This window comes from Barbatula barbatula (assembly GCF_947034865.1).
Source record: "Barbatula barbatula genome assembly, chromosome: 14".
Classification (NCBI taxonomy): domain Eukaryota; kingdom Metazoa; phylum Chordata; class Actinopteri; order Cypriniformes; family Nemacheilidae; genus Barbatula; species Barbatula barbatula.
The window spans coordinates 5,541,730-5,560,012 of NC_136777.1; the positions used below are offsets into that span (position 1 = coordinate 5,541,730).

At 38.8% G+C, this 18,283-nt stretch overlaps 3 protein-coding genes across 3 annotated transcripts in view; 2 read left to right on the plus strand and 1 right to left on the minus strand.

The window, feature by feature from the left end:
* Positions 1 to 2,193: 2,193 nt before the first annotated feature.
* On the plus strand, positions 2,194 to 5,600 carry srd5a2b (steroid-5-alpha-reductase, alpha polypeptide 2b). The gene is made up of 5 exons (XM_079473780.1): positions 2,194 to 2,564; positions 3,325 to 3,488; positions 4,184 to 4,285; positions 4,401 to 4,551; positions 4,753 to 5,600. The coding sequence occupies exons 1-5, from the start codon at positions 2,290 to 2,292 to the stop codon at positions 4,817 to 4,819; spliced, it is 759 nt and encodes a 252-aa protein (XP_079329906.1). The 5' UTR covers positions 2,194 to 2,289; the 3' UTR covers positions 4,820 to 5,600.
* A 958-nt stretch (positions 5,601 to 6,558) lies between these two features.
* mkks (MKKS centrosomal shuttling protein) lies at positions 6,559 to 10,102 on the minus strand (the record flags this gene model as incomplete). The annotated part of the gene is made up of 4 exons (XM_079473778.1): positions 6,559 to 7,102; positions 7,306 to 7,416; positions 8,491 to 8,672; positions 9,118 to 10,102. The coding sequence occupies 4 exons, from the start codon at positions 10,100 to 10,102 to the stop codon at positions 6,689 to 6,691; spliced, it is 1,692 nt and encodes a 563-aa protein (XP_079329904.1). The 3' UTR covers positions 6,559 to 6,688.
* A 488-nt stretch (positions 10,103 to 10,590) lies between these two features.
* Positions 10,591 to 18,283, plus strand: part of slx4ip (SLX4 interacting protein) — a 33,063-nt gene continuing 25,370 nt past the window's right edge. Inside the window, exon 1 of the mRNA XM_079473779.1 lies at positions 10,591 to 10,777. Coding sequence (XP_079329905.1) covers positions 10,751 to 10,777 — 27 coding nt within the window. The 5' untranslated portion in view covers positions 10,591 to 10,750. The remainder of the gene's footprint in view (positions 10,778 to 18,283) is intronic.

An 18,283-nucleotide genomic window follows, 5' to 3' on the forward strand; every position in this document is an offset into this window, starting at 1 on the left:
CCATAATATTGAAAACAGAATGGTTATGCACCGGCCGATTTAGTCTTCACATTAAAGTGCATGCATTTTAAATCGGAAGAGTGCATACAGGGTAGCGCATCTGTATAACAGACCAGTTTACCTTTCATTATGCTTGCTAAATTCTTGGGGCAGAAGATTCTTTTGTCTTTGTATATTCTCCATTTATTTCTTTTTAAAGATGTTTACTGCCTTAATCATCAAAGACCGTAAAGCAAACAAACTCGAGTTTCCCATAGTTTAGCGACCATTCAAGGAAGTTCTAAAAGCGGCTTTATATGCCATACAGGAAAGTCCAGATAATAAATGTGCAAATAGATACTGTGCTCAAATTAACATTAAGGTTAAAAGTCTTTAATTACATGAAACGAGATCGCTGGCTCTGAAATACAACTGGTTTAACAGGAATTGGTTTGCATTGCGGTTAGTTGTTTTCCAAGATTGGGCAAGGATTTGTTACGAAAGATATGCAAAGTGGACTCACGCTGACTGTTTACATCAGATATTAATTTGTGACATATGTCTGCACAAATGTTGTAGCTCAAAGACACACACTGTTAGTATAATCAGATTTAAACAGGATCTGAGATGCATGGTCACGATTGTGAATTTTATCATAACATCTCATTCAGTTAAATCAAAAAGCATTTGCATATGGATAGAAAAACTTGTGTGTATAAACAAAATGCTTTTTGTCCCAGGGTTATAATTTATAAAAAATGTAATATATATTTGTTTAGATCAGTTGAATTCAGTATTATTTCAGTATCTCCCAAGGTTTTTCTTGGAATCCTTTACTAATTTGGATTTGGGTTCATTCTGTATTACATCTTTCACACTTTTCTAAGGTTTTGTTTCTGCGGGGAACAGGAGATGGTGATTCCCACCGATGGGTCCAGCTGAACAAATAGCACTTCATCAATCTGTTCTCGGTTTAGCAATGTTGACATTTCAAAATCTCCAGAGCCACTTCAGGTTGCATTGAACACATTTGGGTGAGGTGGATGCTGTTACAGCGAGTTTGGACGCAGGTGTCAGCTGTGGTGTCCACAAGTTTCTTCTCTGAAAATGACTTGAATATTGGTCTCCAGCTTACATCATGCTGTCTAAAGTCTACAGCAATACAATGTTAATGAAAGAAAGCATTTTTCTTTTGTTTTTTATGGAGCAGGACAGACTGACTTTAACTTCCATCAAGGTAAATTGCGTCACGTATACTGTTCATTTTTTAAATATGTTGCAAGGTTATTTTAAAATCAGCTTGTCATTAGTCACGCTGTAAAAAAACATAAATTTTAAGCACCTAGCTTAAAACATAATTTGAAGGATTTGGATGTGTTGCGCTTCCTGTTGTTTTAAGTGACGTTTGTTGAGTAACTGCTTTATATTAGTGACATAAACGACGTGAGGGGAAAAACTCAGGCGTACTTCCTGCTGTTTGACACAGTTTCCTACGTTCAAAACATTCTAGCGCAGGCCCGTTCTCAGTGGGTGCTCCAGTAATTACAGGAAAAGACCTGTTGTGAACTTCAGAGGTTGACATGTTTTTCTGTAAGTTAATAGAATTTATCATGCACTAATAATCAGGGTTGCATGATTGAAAATAGAATTGGTCTGAACTTAATTAAAAGTGCACGCCAAATTGTGAATGGTAATACAGTTTGCTTAAGATGAGATCCGAAAGTGTACATTTGTATGCCACAATTTAGCAAAAACATGCACATCTGCATTCTGGAAATGTGTAGGCAATCATATGGAGTCTCTTATTCTAATAATCAAAAGAATATGCCTTTTAGCCCAGTTTTTACTTGTGCAAAAACGTGGATGAAATGTCCTTGAAATCTTTTAAATAAATACGAAATCCACTGTTCTAGTATTATTATTCTCGATTGATTTCGTAGCAGGTAAACAACATGGTCTTCTTACAAAACACATTCGCCAAGTCCACCGAAATGCCCAAAAAACATGTTTGCCTTTTTAGACCATTTAGTTAAAAGTGATGCTGACGCATTTCTCCCACCAGTGCATTACTGAAACCCATTTTCTTGAAGTCCAATCTCTCGAAATGTGACAAAAGGGGAAATCTCTCGCTGAAAGGCATTGTCACATTTCAGCAGGGTGCATGCTGTAGCATGGTTAGGACTGAGCTTTGAGTTTTGGGGGAGGAGCTGCTCTGATTCGCTGTGCATGCAGAGCTTTGGTGAGGGGTTAAAAGGGGAGATCCAACAATAGGCTCAAACCTGGTCTCGAACTGGACGATATCTGACCTCCATGCAGTGTCAAGAGCTTCTGATGCAGGGCCTGAGTCTGGGGATGATCCTGGGTGGGGCTATGCACTTTGTTTGTCTCGTGAAGTCTCACGCTGCGTACGGCCGCTACGTGGATGCTTCTACCAGCTCCGTGATGGTGCCCGCGAGGCTCGCTTGGTTCCTCCAGGAGCTACCTGCTCTGCTGGTGCCTCTGCTTTTGTTGCTGACGGCAGATGGGAATCAGAGCTTTAAAGGACACCTGATGCTCTGGATGTTCTGCTTGCACTACTTCCAAAGGTAAGATGTGCACATGATGGAATATCATTATAATAATACTGACAAGTGGCAAGTGACTGTTTGTATAAAATGTATACTAAAAGGCCATGATGGCTTTATGTATACATGGAACCGCCTACATTAATGTATGGCCAAAGTGCGTTCTTGCGGTCTTTCTGCTACCCTTCGCCCTCGAAACCAAGGTATGTCATTTCACGAATCCTGGATGTGTTATCAAATGCACTCGGAACAAATGAGGGATACAATCTCTTAATCCAAACACAAAAGACAATGCACCCAGAGGAATGTACTAGACTCCTGTTTCTTTACACATTTATGCCACTTTGAAGTCAAGGCTCCTGAGAACAGAACAGCAGAGATTTGTTGAAATGTGAGGAGATGTGATCTGAGTAATTACACACGACAAGGTCGAAAGCCGGTAAATAAGAGATAAACACATTCATGGGTGATTTGATATTGATAAAACATGACAGGTTTGTGAACAGGTTGAATCACAAAAGAGCAAATATAAATGTACAGTTAAAATGAACATGCAATTCAAATTGTATTGCACTGTAGGTGGGGAATCTAATATATTTGATTCAGGTGAATATAATAGCATTCAATGACAATTAATGTCATCAGGAACAAATACGAAGAAGCAGAATGCATTTCTAAATACACTTTGTATTGACATTTGCAAGTACAAAGCAAGATTGGGCGTAACACACAGAGCACACAAAAGATGATCGTGTATGTGTACGATTTTTCTGGTTTGCAGGAGCTGCATCTACTCTCTGCTGACCAAAGGACGGCCATACCCGTTCAACATTATGCTGTCAGGAATGGTGTTTTGTTCTATCAATGGCTTCCTGCAGGCGCACTATCTGTTGCACTGTGCTGCATATCAAGACATCTGGTTTTCTGATGGTCATTTCATAGCTGGTAAAACTTGATCACTGAACAAATGAGTTTTATACAGCGCGGTGCACCATGCAGAGTCTGAGCATGTCTTTTACGTTTGGTCGCTTAGCAGATGCATTTATCCAAATGATTAAAAAAACACAGCAAGCATATTTGCCATGCAAAAGCTACAGTTACAATAACCGCAGCATCACTCTGCCAAGTTTTATAAATAAATTACAGGGACTTGAGCAGGAGAAAGAATGCTGAAGAAAAGGGACAAAACAAGGACTTGTATTTATAGTTACTCTATGGTTGTGGACTATCTGAGTCTTTGCAAAAGACTGCTGCAAGGATTTTAATAATGCCGATTTTTAATGTGCCCTAAACTGTTGTCTTAAGCACAACAAGGGTTATTTATAATGCACATTTGTGGTTTGAAAATGTAATTTACAGATTTAATACATTGAGATCATTTCAATATATTCAACATCAACAACCAGTTTAATAAAGTTCTCTGAAAACAATGAATAACATTTTTGGTGATACATTGTGATTGACGTTATTTAGGTTATAGAAATATGTATAATGTATATCAAACCATGCATTATATTACATGTAAAATGATTAAGGTGATTATTTGGTGTGCTGAACACTTCCATTATTTTTATATTTATTATATAAAAACAATAATAATGGAGCAAAGCTATAATACAGTGAAATTAACTGTTTTCCAGGTTTGATTATATTTTTCATAGGAATGGGGATCAATATTCACAGTGACCACATTCTTCGCAACTTAAGAAAACCTGGAGAAGTTTCCTACAAAATCCCAAAAGGTAAACTTTTAGCTTGAATAACACTCTTATAATTTACTTGATCTCAGTCTGTGTGCGCAAACTGCAATAGCTTCATTAAACGCTGGACTGATTTATGTGTTTGCTGTAACTGCAGGTGGCTTGTTCCAGTATGTGTCTGGAGCGAATTATTTCGGGGAAATTGTAGAATGGCTGGGCTACGCTCTTGCTAGCTGGTCTTTACCCACATTTGCTTTCGCCTTTTTCACCATATGCTTCATAGGCCCTAGAGCCTATCACCATCACAGGTAAAAAAACCTAAATCACTTATCACTAAACTGGATGAAAAGTTAATTGTTTCAAAAGTTAACCTCATGGTTGTCCAGCTGCATATCTGTCCTGTGTTTCGAACAGGTACTTCATCGATTCATGTAAACGAGTTTAGACAGTACAACAAACTGCAACACACATTAAAATAAGGAATGCAATTTGCTTATAATCATTTCCAGATTCTATATCGAGAAGTTCAAAGATTTCCCAAGATCAAGAAGATCTCTCGTACCATTCGTCTTCTGAACGACCTGGACAGCTGAATGAAGTTTTACAGCGTTGTGACAGATGAGCAGCATTAAATCTTTCAGTTCCACCTGCACACCTGTACGTTTGTTTTGTTTTTATTATCTGAATTCGCATATTATACATTGTGTAAATTACTGGCACAATAGGAAAATGTTATCACTTAGCTTTCATATTTATGATTGTCGATAACGGTTTTGACCTTTTTCCATGTTTATGTTAAAGGCTTAAATATAAAACATGAAATTTCCTGGACTTACTTTTCTCTTGATATACAGCAAAACTGTACTACATAGGAGTTCAAATGTTTGTACAAATTCACTTTGTTAAAAGCAGGACAAATGTATGGATATAATGATTGAGATTTAAGAATGTTTTGTTTTAGTAATTGCTAATCTTCAAAACTATTTTCGCGTATGAATCCAATGATCTGTAGCTTTGTTTGCCAAAGGCAAATTATCACTTCATATGCTCATCTAAATAACAATTATGTGCCTTAATTTGATCATCATTAAAATTGGAAAAGGTCTGAACTGAAAGTAAACTTTTAATGATTTATTTTACTTATGGCACCACAAGCAGTACGGCAAGGCGAATATGACATTTGGGCATATCCACCCTGAGGGGTTCATTCTGCATAAACACAAAAAAATTTGCAAATGCAAAAAATAAAATAGGTTATAATCATTTCATTCATTTTATAATTGTTAAATAATGGCCTTGCTACATGATGAACATGTAACAATATTTTACTGTATAAAGTAGTCCAACTTGCATATGGAAATGTGTCTTACCATCTTTCACCGTGACGTGTTTTCATTTTCCCAAAGATATTTAGATTTTATAGTTTTATACACCAATACAAGTTCTGTTACTAATCTTAACTTTTAAATAACCAGAAAGCGGCAAGAAACGGTATATAATCGTACACGGTTTTACACATGTTTGTGTATAAAACCAGAGAGCTCACGCCAGCTTGATTATCAATGTTATTGCTAGCGTGTTGAATGCTGCAACTGACCAATCAGAATAAAGTATTATTATTAGAGAGCTGTTGACTTCTTCCAAATCAAGTGGAATGACCAATATGAAAATAAAGACGCAAATTGAAGGTATAAAATCCACATATAACAAATTAATTAAATCGCAATTACGGAGTAAGTATCGATGCATACATTGCAAAAAACAATGTACAAGACCTAATAGGATGCAATACATTAATGCTGCAATGGTTGTTTACAATCCACAATTTACAGTGCATTTAATTTATACATTGTATGTGCATTCACACAACTGCTCTAAATCCAAATAGTTTCTGTGAATATAAGCTTTTGGTCTTTTTCTCTTTCCCACAGAAGTTTCACATGCTGATTTTAATAACAGATACAAAAGCAACAGTAACTAACAAAGTGCTTTTCGTACCCTCATTAAAGCTAAGGGCTTAAACTTCACAACACTGATACTTCATTATTTGGCATAGGCTCTGAAATCAAAGACTACACCAGTGTTGAAGCCTAAGGCCACATTTCTCTCTCAGGAAATTTGCTATGCAGTATGATGAAGTCATATTATGTGACACAGTGCAGGACATTTATTTCTGTTCTTGTTGTGGTGCTGATGGGCACGAGGGAAATTACTTAAGAGTCTCAATTAGCTTCGAGTCACATCTGCCAAAGACTGGTATATTGAGAGAATTAATTAACCACAAATATGACTAGCTTTCTAAAAAAAATCCCCTATGACTATATTTGCATACTTGTGAAAATTATAAGGCTTTATTATATAAATATATATAAAATTATATTTATATACATATTAAGGCCATTTCCTGCCACCCCACATTCTGTTGTAAAACATTCTCATCCAAATTTAATTTACATCCCTGATTATGTATTTTATGTCTAGAACAAGATTGGAGATCTCGACAGCGACATTCAAAGCACTAAGCTTGGCAGAGAATGAATCTAATATTTTGGGCTGATTGTCAGTGTTTTCCAGGGAAACAGGAAAGAATGTGTGGTAAGCTGTATTTAAAGGGGTCTTCTCCAGGTTGGATCTGTCCTCCACCAGGCCACAGCCACAGGCCCGTCCAACACTGGTGTGTGAGTCCATATCTGGGACCCAGCGGTGGGCATATGTCAAGTCAATGAGACATCCCTGTCCATCATGTTCTAAAGAAAGTGTCACAGCTCGCAGTGAACTGCAGAATACCTCCACAGCTATAAGAAACTCCGAGTGAGAGACACCAAGACTTGTAGCTGTTTTGGCGACCGTGGACTGACTCTGGAAAAAAAATAAAAAATAATACATTTCTGCTTCATGCTGTATTTATGAAATAGTCGGTAGACCAATGGCATTTTTTTGGGTTGAGTAGATTTGTCTGGTGCAATAAGTCGGACATTAAATGTTTCTGAAGCCATAAGAAATACATGACCCATTCATAGAATGAAACTCTGTTTATGCGTAACGACAGTAGAATAGAATACCATGTGTGTAATGTGGGTGGCCAGAAGTGTCTCTGTACAGCCTCCTCCGAGCAGGGCGTAGGGCTCCCTCAGAGTCAGTCGCAAAACATGTTCTGCTCTTTGGCACGTCATCTGTCCAACAAATGTTCATGATATAAGAGGAGGGAATAAATGGGAATAAATGCAATCAATTTGAATGAGTAAAAAGTCCAATAAATCTAGGATTGCATTAAAAAGCACAACTTTGGAACAAAACACCCAAAATAACCCTAAAGAACAAAAGCCATTAAGTTTCTAGACGACCGTGTCATGAGACACGTTTTGTGATCTTTTCTTGACTCTCTACTCGCAAGAGTGTCAAGACAGATGTTTTAATGAGTCTTTGATTTGAACATTATGAGCAGAAATGGTGTTTGGGTTGGTAAGATTGATTCACTTATTTGAACCAAGCTGTAAAAATAATTGAATGCAGTTGCTCTACTAGAAAATAGACAAAGTAATATTAAGAAAATATACAGCCGCATAAAAAAGGAGACCATTTTAAAATGATTTTAAGTTTTCCTTAATTTACTATTTATAGGTACAGTATGTGTTTAGGTAATATGATTAGTTGTGTTTCTTTTTGTGAACTGCTAACAATATTTCTCCCAATTTTAATGTGCTTCTATTCATAAAAAAAAAACTGGGGAAACAGGTCAAAATAACAAAAAAGATGCTCTGTACTTTTTCAGACCTCAAATACTAGTTGCAAATAAAACAAGTTCACATTCACCTTTAAGCAATATAACAGTAATATTTCTACATGTATTTAGGAAAAGTATTTTCAGTTTTGTATTTTCAACATCACAGTTTTGATGTGTCTTGTCATGCTGTCAGTCTTTCACATTGCTGTTGGAGGTTTGACTTGTTGAAATTCAACAGACACGGGCCTGGAATGGCACCAATACATCTAGAAATCGCACATTTTGGAATGATCCCTTACATTTTTCTGTGGCTGTATGTCTAAACAGATCTCTACAGAGATCCACCAGTGAGCAAATCAAATGTGATTTTGGCAAGGAACTATTAAATAAAATCTATCAGATAAGGCATAACAATGAGACGTATTAAGTTACACTTTGAATGCCATAAAAATTAAGATTTAAACATTTGATTTCACATTTTTAGATTCACATAAAGTTACTGCAATAAAATAAATTAACCAACCTTGAGTTCTTCCAGCATAGTTTCATTTCTATGGCAGAGAACCATGGTGCTAAATGGAAAATCTTTACAAGGAAGGAGCTGGAGCAGCTCTCTGGATCCACATGATTGGAAACTGAAGCCTTTAATCAGCCCGTAAACTTCAGGAGGGACTGGACAGCACAGGGAGGCAACAGCCCGAGCACCTGAAATGTTAAACAAGAATTGAAACTGAAGTCATTTATGCATCACTATCGTCACCAAATGGAACTGCAAAGGTAATGATATCCCTATTCTCATCTCACATCAGTATTTGAAGTACCGTTGCTGTATTGGGCTGTTTTAAATAAGACCATTATTCACACTGTACGTGTATACGTGAAACTCCTTAAGATCATCATTAAGGGTCAAGAGCAATAAACAAACAAAGCAATGTTTACAGAGTAACACATTTTTCAGGTAAGATATCCTAACTTTCAGGTGTCCCTATAATTTAATATGTAACGGGCAAAAACATATTAACATTGCTTTAATTTCTTTTATTTAATACCATTCACATTTGCAGAATTGTTATCTACCATAACCACTAAACAATCAAGACAGTTTGCAAGATTGCAAATAAAAACATACCAAAATAAATAAATAATTTACCTGTTATCTGCACAAATGGCTCCATCAGACCATGTCCAAGTCTCTCTATAACAATCACTCCATTCTCCCTCAAATATTGCTGCAGAACCGGATGTACGACTTTCTGACATGCAAATACGGTCGTTTTATTCTTAACAATGTGTTCCCCAAGCCTCAGGAGCTGCTGAAGGACCTCAAAGTCTGGGTCCACACTCCCATGGACCTCCAACGCCACATCACCAACTTCTGAGATATCACCTGCCAGAGATGTGCTAAAAAGCACCACTTTAAACGGACCAGGTCCCAGTCTCTTAAGGTCTGCAGGCTGAAGCATCTCAGGAACATCCACCAACAGTCCCGGAAAAACAGCAGAATCGATCACCGATTGGTTTTCAATAGCAACGGTGACTGTACGGCCAAAACAGGTCACACCGGAGGAGTCGCAAGGGATAGAATAAAGGAAGGCCTGTGTGATCAGTGAACTGATATGTTGCTTCTCTCTGCTATTCAACATGCAGGCAGGTTTGCTGGTGAGCATACTGGTGGCCAGTGCAACCAGTGAATCACAGCTGGTAAAGTCCACTCTGACCTTACACATGCAGCTGTCGCCTTTAAGATACATGTTGCATTCTTCCAAAAGGTGCTCGTATACCTTGGATGCTGCAACAGTCCTGAGACCAAGTTTCTGAGTAGTTTCAATGAGGCTGAGAGTAAAAATCCCCATAAACAGCCCACAGTCACTGTAACGTGTCGTGTGATGTTGAATAGAAGTTGAGATTAATTTGAGAAGTGGCTCTGATAAATCCAATCGTTTGAGCAACACCGTGGAAGTTGAAGTGGTCAACACATGCCCTCCAACGTTGTTGTGGATTTGTTTTAATCTGCCAGTAGGTCCGTAGCTGGTACTGAGTATGTCTCTCAACAGAGCAATCCTTTGACAGATGGTGCCGTTAGAAAGCGGGTTGTCTGTACACACAGCCGGTTTCTTCTTACAAATGCGAGACATTTTGCGCTTTTATTTACAAAAGATTTCACGAATATTACTGATACATGACAGTTACATGATACACGATCAAGCTAAATAGCATCTGTTCCTGCAGTAACGTTAAGCCGAAACGAATAGTATTAGAACAGTTCAAATTAAAACGTTTAATTGCAAAATAATACATACCGAACTTTACATGAAAGTATATAAAATATATAAATAGGCAAAAAATCCCTGTACAACAAAGGCCAAGTAGTTTGTGTTTACATGATTCACACCTATACACATGGTCTCGTGTGGTATCCAAAACATGCCGGATTTAAACTTTCAAGTCTTTCAAACCCAAGAAACCATAATTAGATTTTATACGTTTAGTAATTAAGATTTATTTCGTAATCATAATTTTGTTTTGACAAGTATTACATCTATTTTTGTATTTTAAACAAAATTACTTTCCGGAAAATTTGGTAGCCTCCTACTTCCGGCTATCTCTATAGCAACTCCTGGCGCTGGGGTCCTTACGTTACATGGAAGTTTCGAAATCGTTGGCGGGGGATTACAGCTTCTTTTAAAAACATTTTTATTCATCGTCTCGTTATATTAATGAATTAATTATCAACAATCACTGGTTGGTTGTCGGTTTGATTTTTTGGGAAATATTTCATCAGAATGCAGTCATCCAAGTTTGTAATCAAGGTAACATTACGTAACCTTAAACCCATTTAACACATGATTTACACATCGTTTTGAATGTACATGGTGTCATTTATGTTAGATATTCGTTTATTGTTTCTATTACGCGGACAGTTTTGTTTATGATTAAATTAATGTTGAATTCTAGATATTATATTAACGTGCATGCAGTTGATCGGATATATCAGGGCTCTCAAGTTTGAGATTACATCTATTAGGGTTGGAGCCCCTCAAATTCGGCTCCACCCAATTCTCTCAAGTTTTGCTATTTTACCTAATTGCCCAGCACAAATAAAAATTATAACAATTGCTAAATCTAATACAGGACAGACACATTCATCCAAATAAGTTTATACATTTGGATGAATGTGTTTGAAGTACAAACAATTTTATATTTTTTAATTATTTATCAAATAAAGAAATTGTCCCCGAACAAGCCAGCAGATCAATGTATATACTACACACGTATAGCAGGATTGTAGAACTTGCCCTGATTTTGTATGTGAAGCTGTGTTTATAAAACATTATTAAAATGATAACCAGAGCGCTCTGCTTTAAGTATAGAATATGAATACAGTAGAATATAAAGCTAAGCTAAAGCTTCGTGCAGAGCAGATGGAGAGTTTTTGACTGCATCAGTAACAATTTAACATGACAGCCGGTAACATCACTATCTATGCAGGAATCATAAAATCCAAATGCTAAAAAATTTACGATGCATGACAGGGTTTAATACAAAGACTATTTAGTACTGGTCAAATGTGCCATATTTACACCAATATTACACAATGTAAATGTAAGGCTGATTTAAGAAAAAAAACGGATATTATTGCTCTTGATATTGTTATCATGATTTTAAATGCCAAATAAAACTTTAAAGGCGTGGTGTCCGATTTCCGGATTATGCTTGTTTAGAAAAAATCTCGGGCCGAGTACCAAAACAACCTTATAGCCAATCAGCAGTAAGGTGCACAGTGCACAGGATGGACATTAGTCGAGCCGAAAGCTAGAGATGGGGTAGGGGTGAGTTTGCTTTGGTGATTTGAACATTAACAAGGACCATTAAACTCATTTAACTACATGTGATATTCTAATAGTCTTAGCAGACAAACTATTTGAGGGTGATTATGGCGGGTTTTGCATTACTAGTCACTCTTCACATTGTCTCTTTAGCAGCTTGAACCATTTCTTTAAACCAGGAATAAACAGAAAGCGAGCGAAAAACTTCTCTGAAACAGTGACTTCTGTTATAAGTTCGTGTTATAATGCATGAAGCTGACAGCATGAAACTCACTTCTGATTGGTCATTACGTTCGTGCGCTGTCTATGATTGGTTGTAATGCTCAGCACTGTGAGTACCACGGAAAATGTATTACCACATAGTAATGGTCAAGACAATGCAATAACATATGATGCTTGTGTTGGCTGTCAATGTTATAACTTGCTGTATTTTCAGATTGGAGAATAACCCTGAAAAAGCAGGTGTTTACTGTTACTTTTATTTTAATGTACTACATATTCTGAACACGAGAGGGGGCTGTCTCATCAGGAATGCATACTATAGTTTTAAGCCCTGTACAGTAGCATAGACTGAGCGGTTTTATTGTTATCGTTATGTTGTTATACAACACGGCTTATCATTTTTAATATTCTCTTCATCTGTCTATTATGGGTTTACTTATGGCACAATAACTTCCATCTTTCATATAAACCTATAAGCATCATATTTTGGTCACTGTTTTTAAAATCCCTTCCCGGGTGATGTCTCAGCTTGAGGTTGGATAATAATGCAAGTCTCTATCCAACCCAATATCTCTTCCCAGTTTCTGGGCCGCACACATGCTGGACTGACCCTGTCTATTCATCCACGGGCCAGACGAATTAATGTCAGTGCTAATGCATATCAGATGTTTCTTTAAAGCACTCAAAAAGCCCCAGGTCGTTTTCTTTGTTGATGTTTCATATAGCGAAAGCTTTAAATTTAGTTTCTGGACGCTGCTGCGGATCGCACACATTTGTGTTTATTGCCAGACTGCATATTTCCCTCTCTCTGTCTTTCTCACTCATCATCTTTCCTTTTTTTTTGTTTTTCATTGTGGGAGAGAGCCTCTTACCAATGCACCCTCCCAGTCTGCACATAATGATACTGTTATATATTGCTCTCCCTGAGAAAGGAACTGTCATGCCCAACACTGTGACCACAGGGAGACAAACAATACCATCAGCTGGCCCAGTTCTCACATTGCACTAGAACTAAACAAACAGTCTCTGCAGAGCAACTCATTTGGAACGGAAGCGTCAATGCATGTTAAGAGTGAAGGGTGCAATTTTTCGCATATGAATACTTGTATATGAATACTTTTTGAAAGGTTGATTTCCCAAGTTGTGTTTGGCGATGCCAGCGGTGCAGAAATGAAAACGGCACCTTTAATTAATATCGAGACTTTGAGCACATAACCCCTCCCTTCATACTTGTTGTACCAGGTTAGGTCTTGCTCTGCACCTGGTTGCGAATGTCATGTTTCCTCTATATAAATCAGCTCAGGGAAATGGAAAGCTTCAGGCCCTGACTCTTGTCGTAACACCTCAGAAGACACCGAATATTTACACAAGACCTGCCACACCGCTCCACTGTTATACCCATCTGGTGTATGAGATGGTGGGAGAGTGCGAGTCTTTGTTTTTGCCCATGAATGTTAAGTGCTGGGTAGTATGACAGATGTCTTGGCTCTGGTTTATGTGCTCGGTCGACTTCCCTGGTAGATAGGGACCACACACTCGGACCTCCGAGAATCCCCTTGCTGTCATCGGATCAAGGAAATATGTTGTCATTTCTGAAACAGGGAAGAAAAATTGGGATGGATGCAGCTTGTAACGGACGTGGGAAGAATCAAGTTTTATAACCAGGGCATGTTCCATTGCAATGCATTTGTGCTGTTTTACAGTTAATTTTGGTAACTGTAATTATTATTTACCAGCCCTCGTTTGGTTTTGGTCTCCCAATACTTTATATTTACTGGATTTCCAAGGAACCTCTTCAAATCGTTTGATTGTTTGTGGAGCATTACCAGCTGATATTCCTGCCCATTCTTGCTAGTGGAATTTAGCTTCTGGGTTGTGACCTGTCTTATAAAACACTGCGCCCCATTCAGGTGTGCTAACATCCAGAGCTTTACTCATAAAGCACACAGAGTTCCTAAAAATAACGTCCATCTTAGTCATTATTGATGCATTTGCGGTGCTTGCTAACGCAAACATCACTATTGTTCATACTTGGGGTTACGGGTATTGCAAAAGCATTGTGCGCCACGTCCCACACTGTTTGCGTACATATATCAAACCATGTGGTTCATTGAGAAGATGTGTTCTATTATTTGTTTAAATGATCAGACTTGGAATTTTTACCTGGCAGACGATAAATAAAAAGCCTCAATTGTTGGAATCTCAAATGTCAAATCTCAATTGTAAATGATACCCTAGAAACCACTCTGAACACCTTAGCAACCAACTATTTAGAAGCCGTTATCAACACATCCCAGTATCCTGGCAACAACCACTCTAGAAACCACATACCGACCACCCCCAGAACACACTGGCAACCTCATAGCAACGCCCTGGCAACCACCCAGATCACCCTAGCACTGCAGCAACTTTTGCAGGGTTAAAAACAGCATTCATATTTTCTGCCCAAATCTAGTTAAACTTGTTTGTGTCTCATGACTCTCAACAGCACTGATGTTGATCCTGTTTAGGGAATGCCAGGTGACTTATAGCGTACAAAATCAGCAAGTCAAGACCAATAGTTTAAGCTTTTAACAGGCAACACCCATAGATCTAAAGAGTTCCCTAAGGCTCCGGAGACTGTTCGTCGACCTGCATCTCTTACATAGAGACAAAGAAGGAGCTAGACGGAGGGGGGAGTTTTATTGAGTGAGACTGCTTTTTATGCCCTCTCTCTATCTCTCACTCTCTCTCTCTCACAGCATAAACATCTGTGGCTGGTTAATGTTAGCCCCATAGCTAAGTGCATAGAAAGGGGTCTGGTTCTTACAGCAGCGATAGCGGTGCATGGTAAAAGGGCAGGGAGGTGCAGCAGCGAACGGGCAAATGCAGCATGATCGCTCCTGGGCTGACTGCCCGAGACTAATCAGAGAGAGAGGGCAAGAGAAACAGAGATAAGAGAAGGTAGCGTCTTGGGAACTGCAAGTGATGCAGAGGAAAGCCAGGGGGTCAGGAGGAAAAGCTGCAACAGATTGTCATTGCTTCATGTTTTTTCTAAGCAGAAAATAGAACAGCTTAGCATTACGACAGGCCGAGGACTTCGATCAGAGCAGCGACGACTGATTTACCGATGTTTTGTTTTATTGTTTGTTTAGTTTCTCAAGCTTTTGTGGTGTCTCTGGCAGGGCACGTTGATCAGATAGAGAGAGAAATGTAAGAGTAATCGGCAGGTGTAATCGGCAGGTTATTGACCCACAGGAAGCCTCAGGTGGATTCAACAGGGAGAAACAAACAAAAGTAAATGGAAAAGAATAAAGGAGCTGCGCTAGAAAGCACCGCTTGTTCATTCTTCAATCTTTGTACACAAAAATCACTACTGCCATTTAAGTGATGAATACACCCCCCCAAGATCTGTAAAGGATTTCCTGGATACAGTATCACAGTTGACTACGATGTGTTGAATTGAGAATTGCTTGAGAATCATTTGTGGGTATTAAGCAGACCAATTCCACATTATAAACAAAAGCATTGAAAATAAAAAAGTGCATTCAATAAGCAAACCCAACCTACATTTCTAAGAACTTATGTAAGTTAAACTTCATGTATCCGCTTAAGGATTGTTAAAAGAGCCGGTGTAAAAGATCACCTCTGGGTTCAGCTGTGTGTTCAGCAAGGAATTTCTGTTACAAAACCGTTTGCAGTTGCAAAACATATTTTTAATGGCCATCTCTGTAAATCTATCCAAGATTACATAAAAAAATTTTCACTGGCCAAATAATAGATTTTGGATAGATCTAGTATGTTAGTTTTTGTTTTGTATTTAGATTTCGCAAACAAATAAATATCCAAATGTCTAAATCAATTTTATGCTTTACAAGAATGTTGCATTGTTTTATTTAGTTTAATTGACTGGATGAGTGGTGACTGGAATCGATGCAAAAGTTCCCAGGGGTCTGATTGTCCAGCTTTTTGCCATTTACATTTATTTATTCAGCTGACGCTTCGAGGGAGCATTTAACTGCCGTAGCCAAATTTCACAATGCCTTTAATGCGCAATGCATTTAAAAGGATAGTTCACCCAAAAATGAAAATTCTGTCATCATTTACTCAGCCTCATGTTTTCAATGTTCCACTGAACACAAAAGAAGATCGGTGGAAGAACGTTTGTAACCGAACAGTTCTGAGGCACAATTGCCTTCCATAGTAGGAAACTAAACTACTATGGAAGTCAATGGTGACCTAGAATGGTTTGGTTTCCTACATTATTCCAAATATCTTCTTTTGCATTCAAAAGAACAAAGAAACGTAAACAGGTTTGAAACAACTCGAGGGCTAAGTTAATGATGATTTTGGGGAACAAGCCCTTTAACATCCCCTATTGTCCAACGCTCCTTATTTCTAACCAGCCTTTCCAGTTGACCCATGTTATCACATATTAAGACAGACTCCCATATTAGGCAAATCCATTTAGTTGTTTCTCTCAAGCTGTCCCATAGTCCAGTGATTTACACAGGGCCTGGAAACGCAGGGGCAACATGCCTCTCTAATACTGGGAACATTCCTGCAGTCATCTGTAATGGCATAGTTTGCATTTTGAACAGAAAGTGGAGAAAAACAGAACAGCATGCGATAGCACAGCACTTCCAGCTAGCGTAAGAGGACGCATCGGCGCTGAGACGCTTTTCATTGCCTGATTGACAGTTCCTGTCTATCCCATCCGTTGCTTTCCCACGCCACAGTAATTGTGGAAGGCAGTCAGCCGAAACCACTGGTCAGTCGCAGAATGACCAAATCACAAAGGCATGGGGAGAAAGCCAACCAGTGTTTCTGAAGGATCTGCTGTCCGGTACTACACACATAGTTTCCCCCTCATACATAAGGATGCCTCTGTTTCAACTTTTTTGTTCGCTCGTCTGCGGAGGATTAACTCTTTCTTGGCTTTGGGTGCCACAGTAGACCAACATGAAGTCTTTAAGTATCCCAGTGAAACATAACCTTTAACAAAGATCCTCTATAAACAGCCTATTATCTTTAAAAACACACATTCAAAGTCTAACACTAGAGGGCAGCCCGCCCCTTAAATTCAGCATGGTTGTGTTTAATATAAAAAAAACTCATGTACACAACGCGGCAATTAGAGAAAAAATGCTTTCATGTAAAAAACAAAGCTATTTGGCGGCACGATCTGGCCAAAGCGGCCTGTCTCTGTGCTAATAACGTGCCGTAATCCTGCTTGACTGGAGATGGATTGGGAGGTTTGAAGCCAAACAAGAGCACTGGAGACGTTTTATTTACAGTTGCTGTAGACTCCTCTGGTATGGGGAGGCATAAATCATTGCTTATGGGACGAGCGAGAAAGAGACTGGAGACGTAAAGAGAGCAAGAGAGAGAACGAGCGCAGCAAGTGAGTGGGGCTGAACAATGGGGTTTACCCAACACACCCTTCTAATTTACTTTCTCACGTCATCTCTTCCTAGCTGGCCTTAGAAGAACACAGACCCAAATCAAGGCATTACAGCCCGCCCTGCCCGGGCCACTTTAGATCCTCTCCAGGGCACACTAAAACCCACACTCACTTAATCATGTTTTATCAGGCTTTTATCAGACGCTTTCCAAGTGCTCTAGAATGTGCTCTGTACTGTGTTATTTTTTGTCATGCATGTGTGTTTTAAAAAGCATTTTGCAATATGCATCATTACTTCACTAACACACCCGTCCTGTGATGTCATCAGCTCATCTCTCCCGGTCAATCATGCTTGTTTCTCATCATTAGTCAGCTCATGTCGTCTGGAGTTCAGGTGTTGACTGTCTGCTCACCGTCCTCTCGTGGGTGGTCCGGGAATGGCCCTTGTCAGACCGGACCGGAGCGCTCATGTGCAAAACACAATAAGGCCGGTCTGGAGCGGAGATGTAGTGACCACTTAAATAGCCGAGACGGCTTTGGCTCTCATGCCTTTTTGTCCCTGACTTGCTGACTAGCGCTTTTGAAACACTTCGCATGAAGTCCTGCAGCCAAAATGCGACCATTAGGAAAGTATACGTGTGACTAAATAATGATTTTAGCCACAAGCTTTTGGGTTTAACAGCACTGTATTTGGGTTCAAGCGTATCGGGTTGCTGATATAATGCGGATGAGGTGTGTTTACATCGCTTGTAAAAGTCATTGGGAGAGGGGAGGGCGAAACAGATGCATGGAGACGACGGGGTTTGTGTGACGTGCCTTTCTGTACAGATCTGAATGTGTCATTCAATCAACTCTTGACTTTTTTTGTTTTGTTTAAGCCTTAC

What these genes read in the sequence shown, in the direction of transcription:
- srd5a2b (XM_079473780.1), top strand. Translation starts at nt 2,290, where the DNA reads ATGCAGTGTCAAGAGCTTCTGATGCAGGGCCTGAGTCTGGGGATGATC. An exon ending in TGCTTGCACTACTTCCAAAG is followed by an intron (nt 2,565 to 3,324) that starts GTAAGATGTGCA and finishes TCTGGTTTGCAG; the next exon opens with GAGCTGCATCTACTCTCTGC. An exon ending in TTCCTACAAAATCCCAAAAG is followed by an intron (nt 4,286 to 4,400) that starts GTAAACTTTTAG and finishes CTGTAACTGCAG; the next exon opens with GTGGCTTGTTCCAGTATGTG.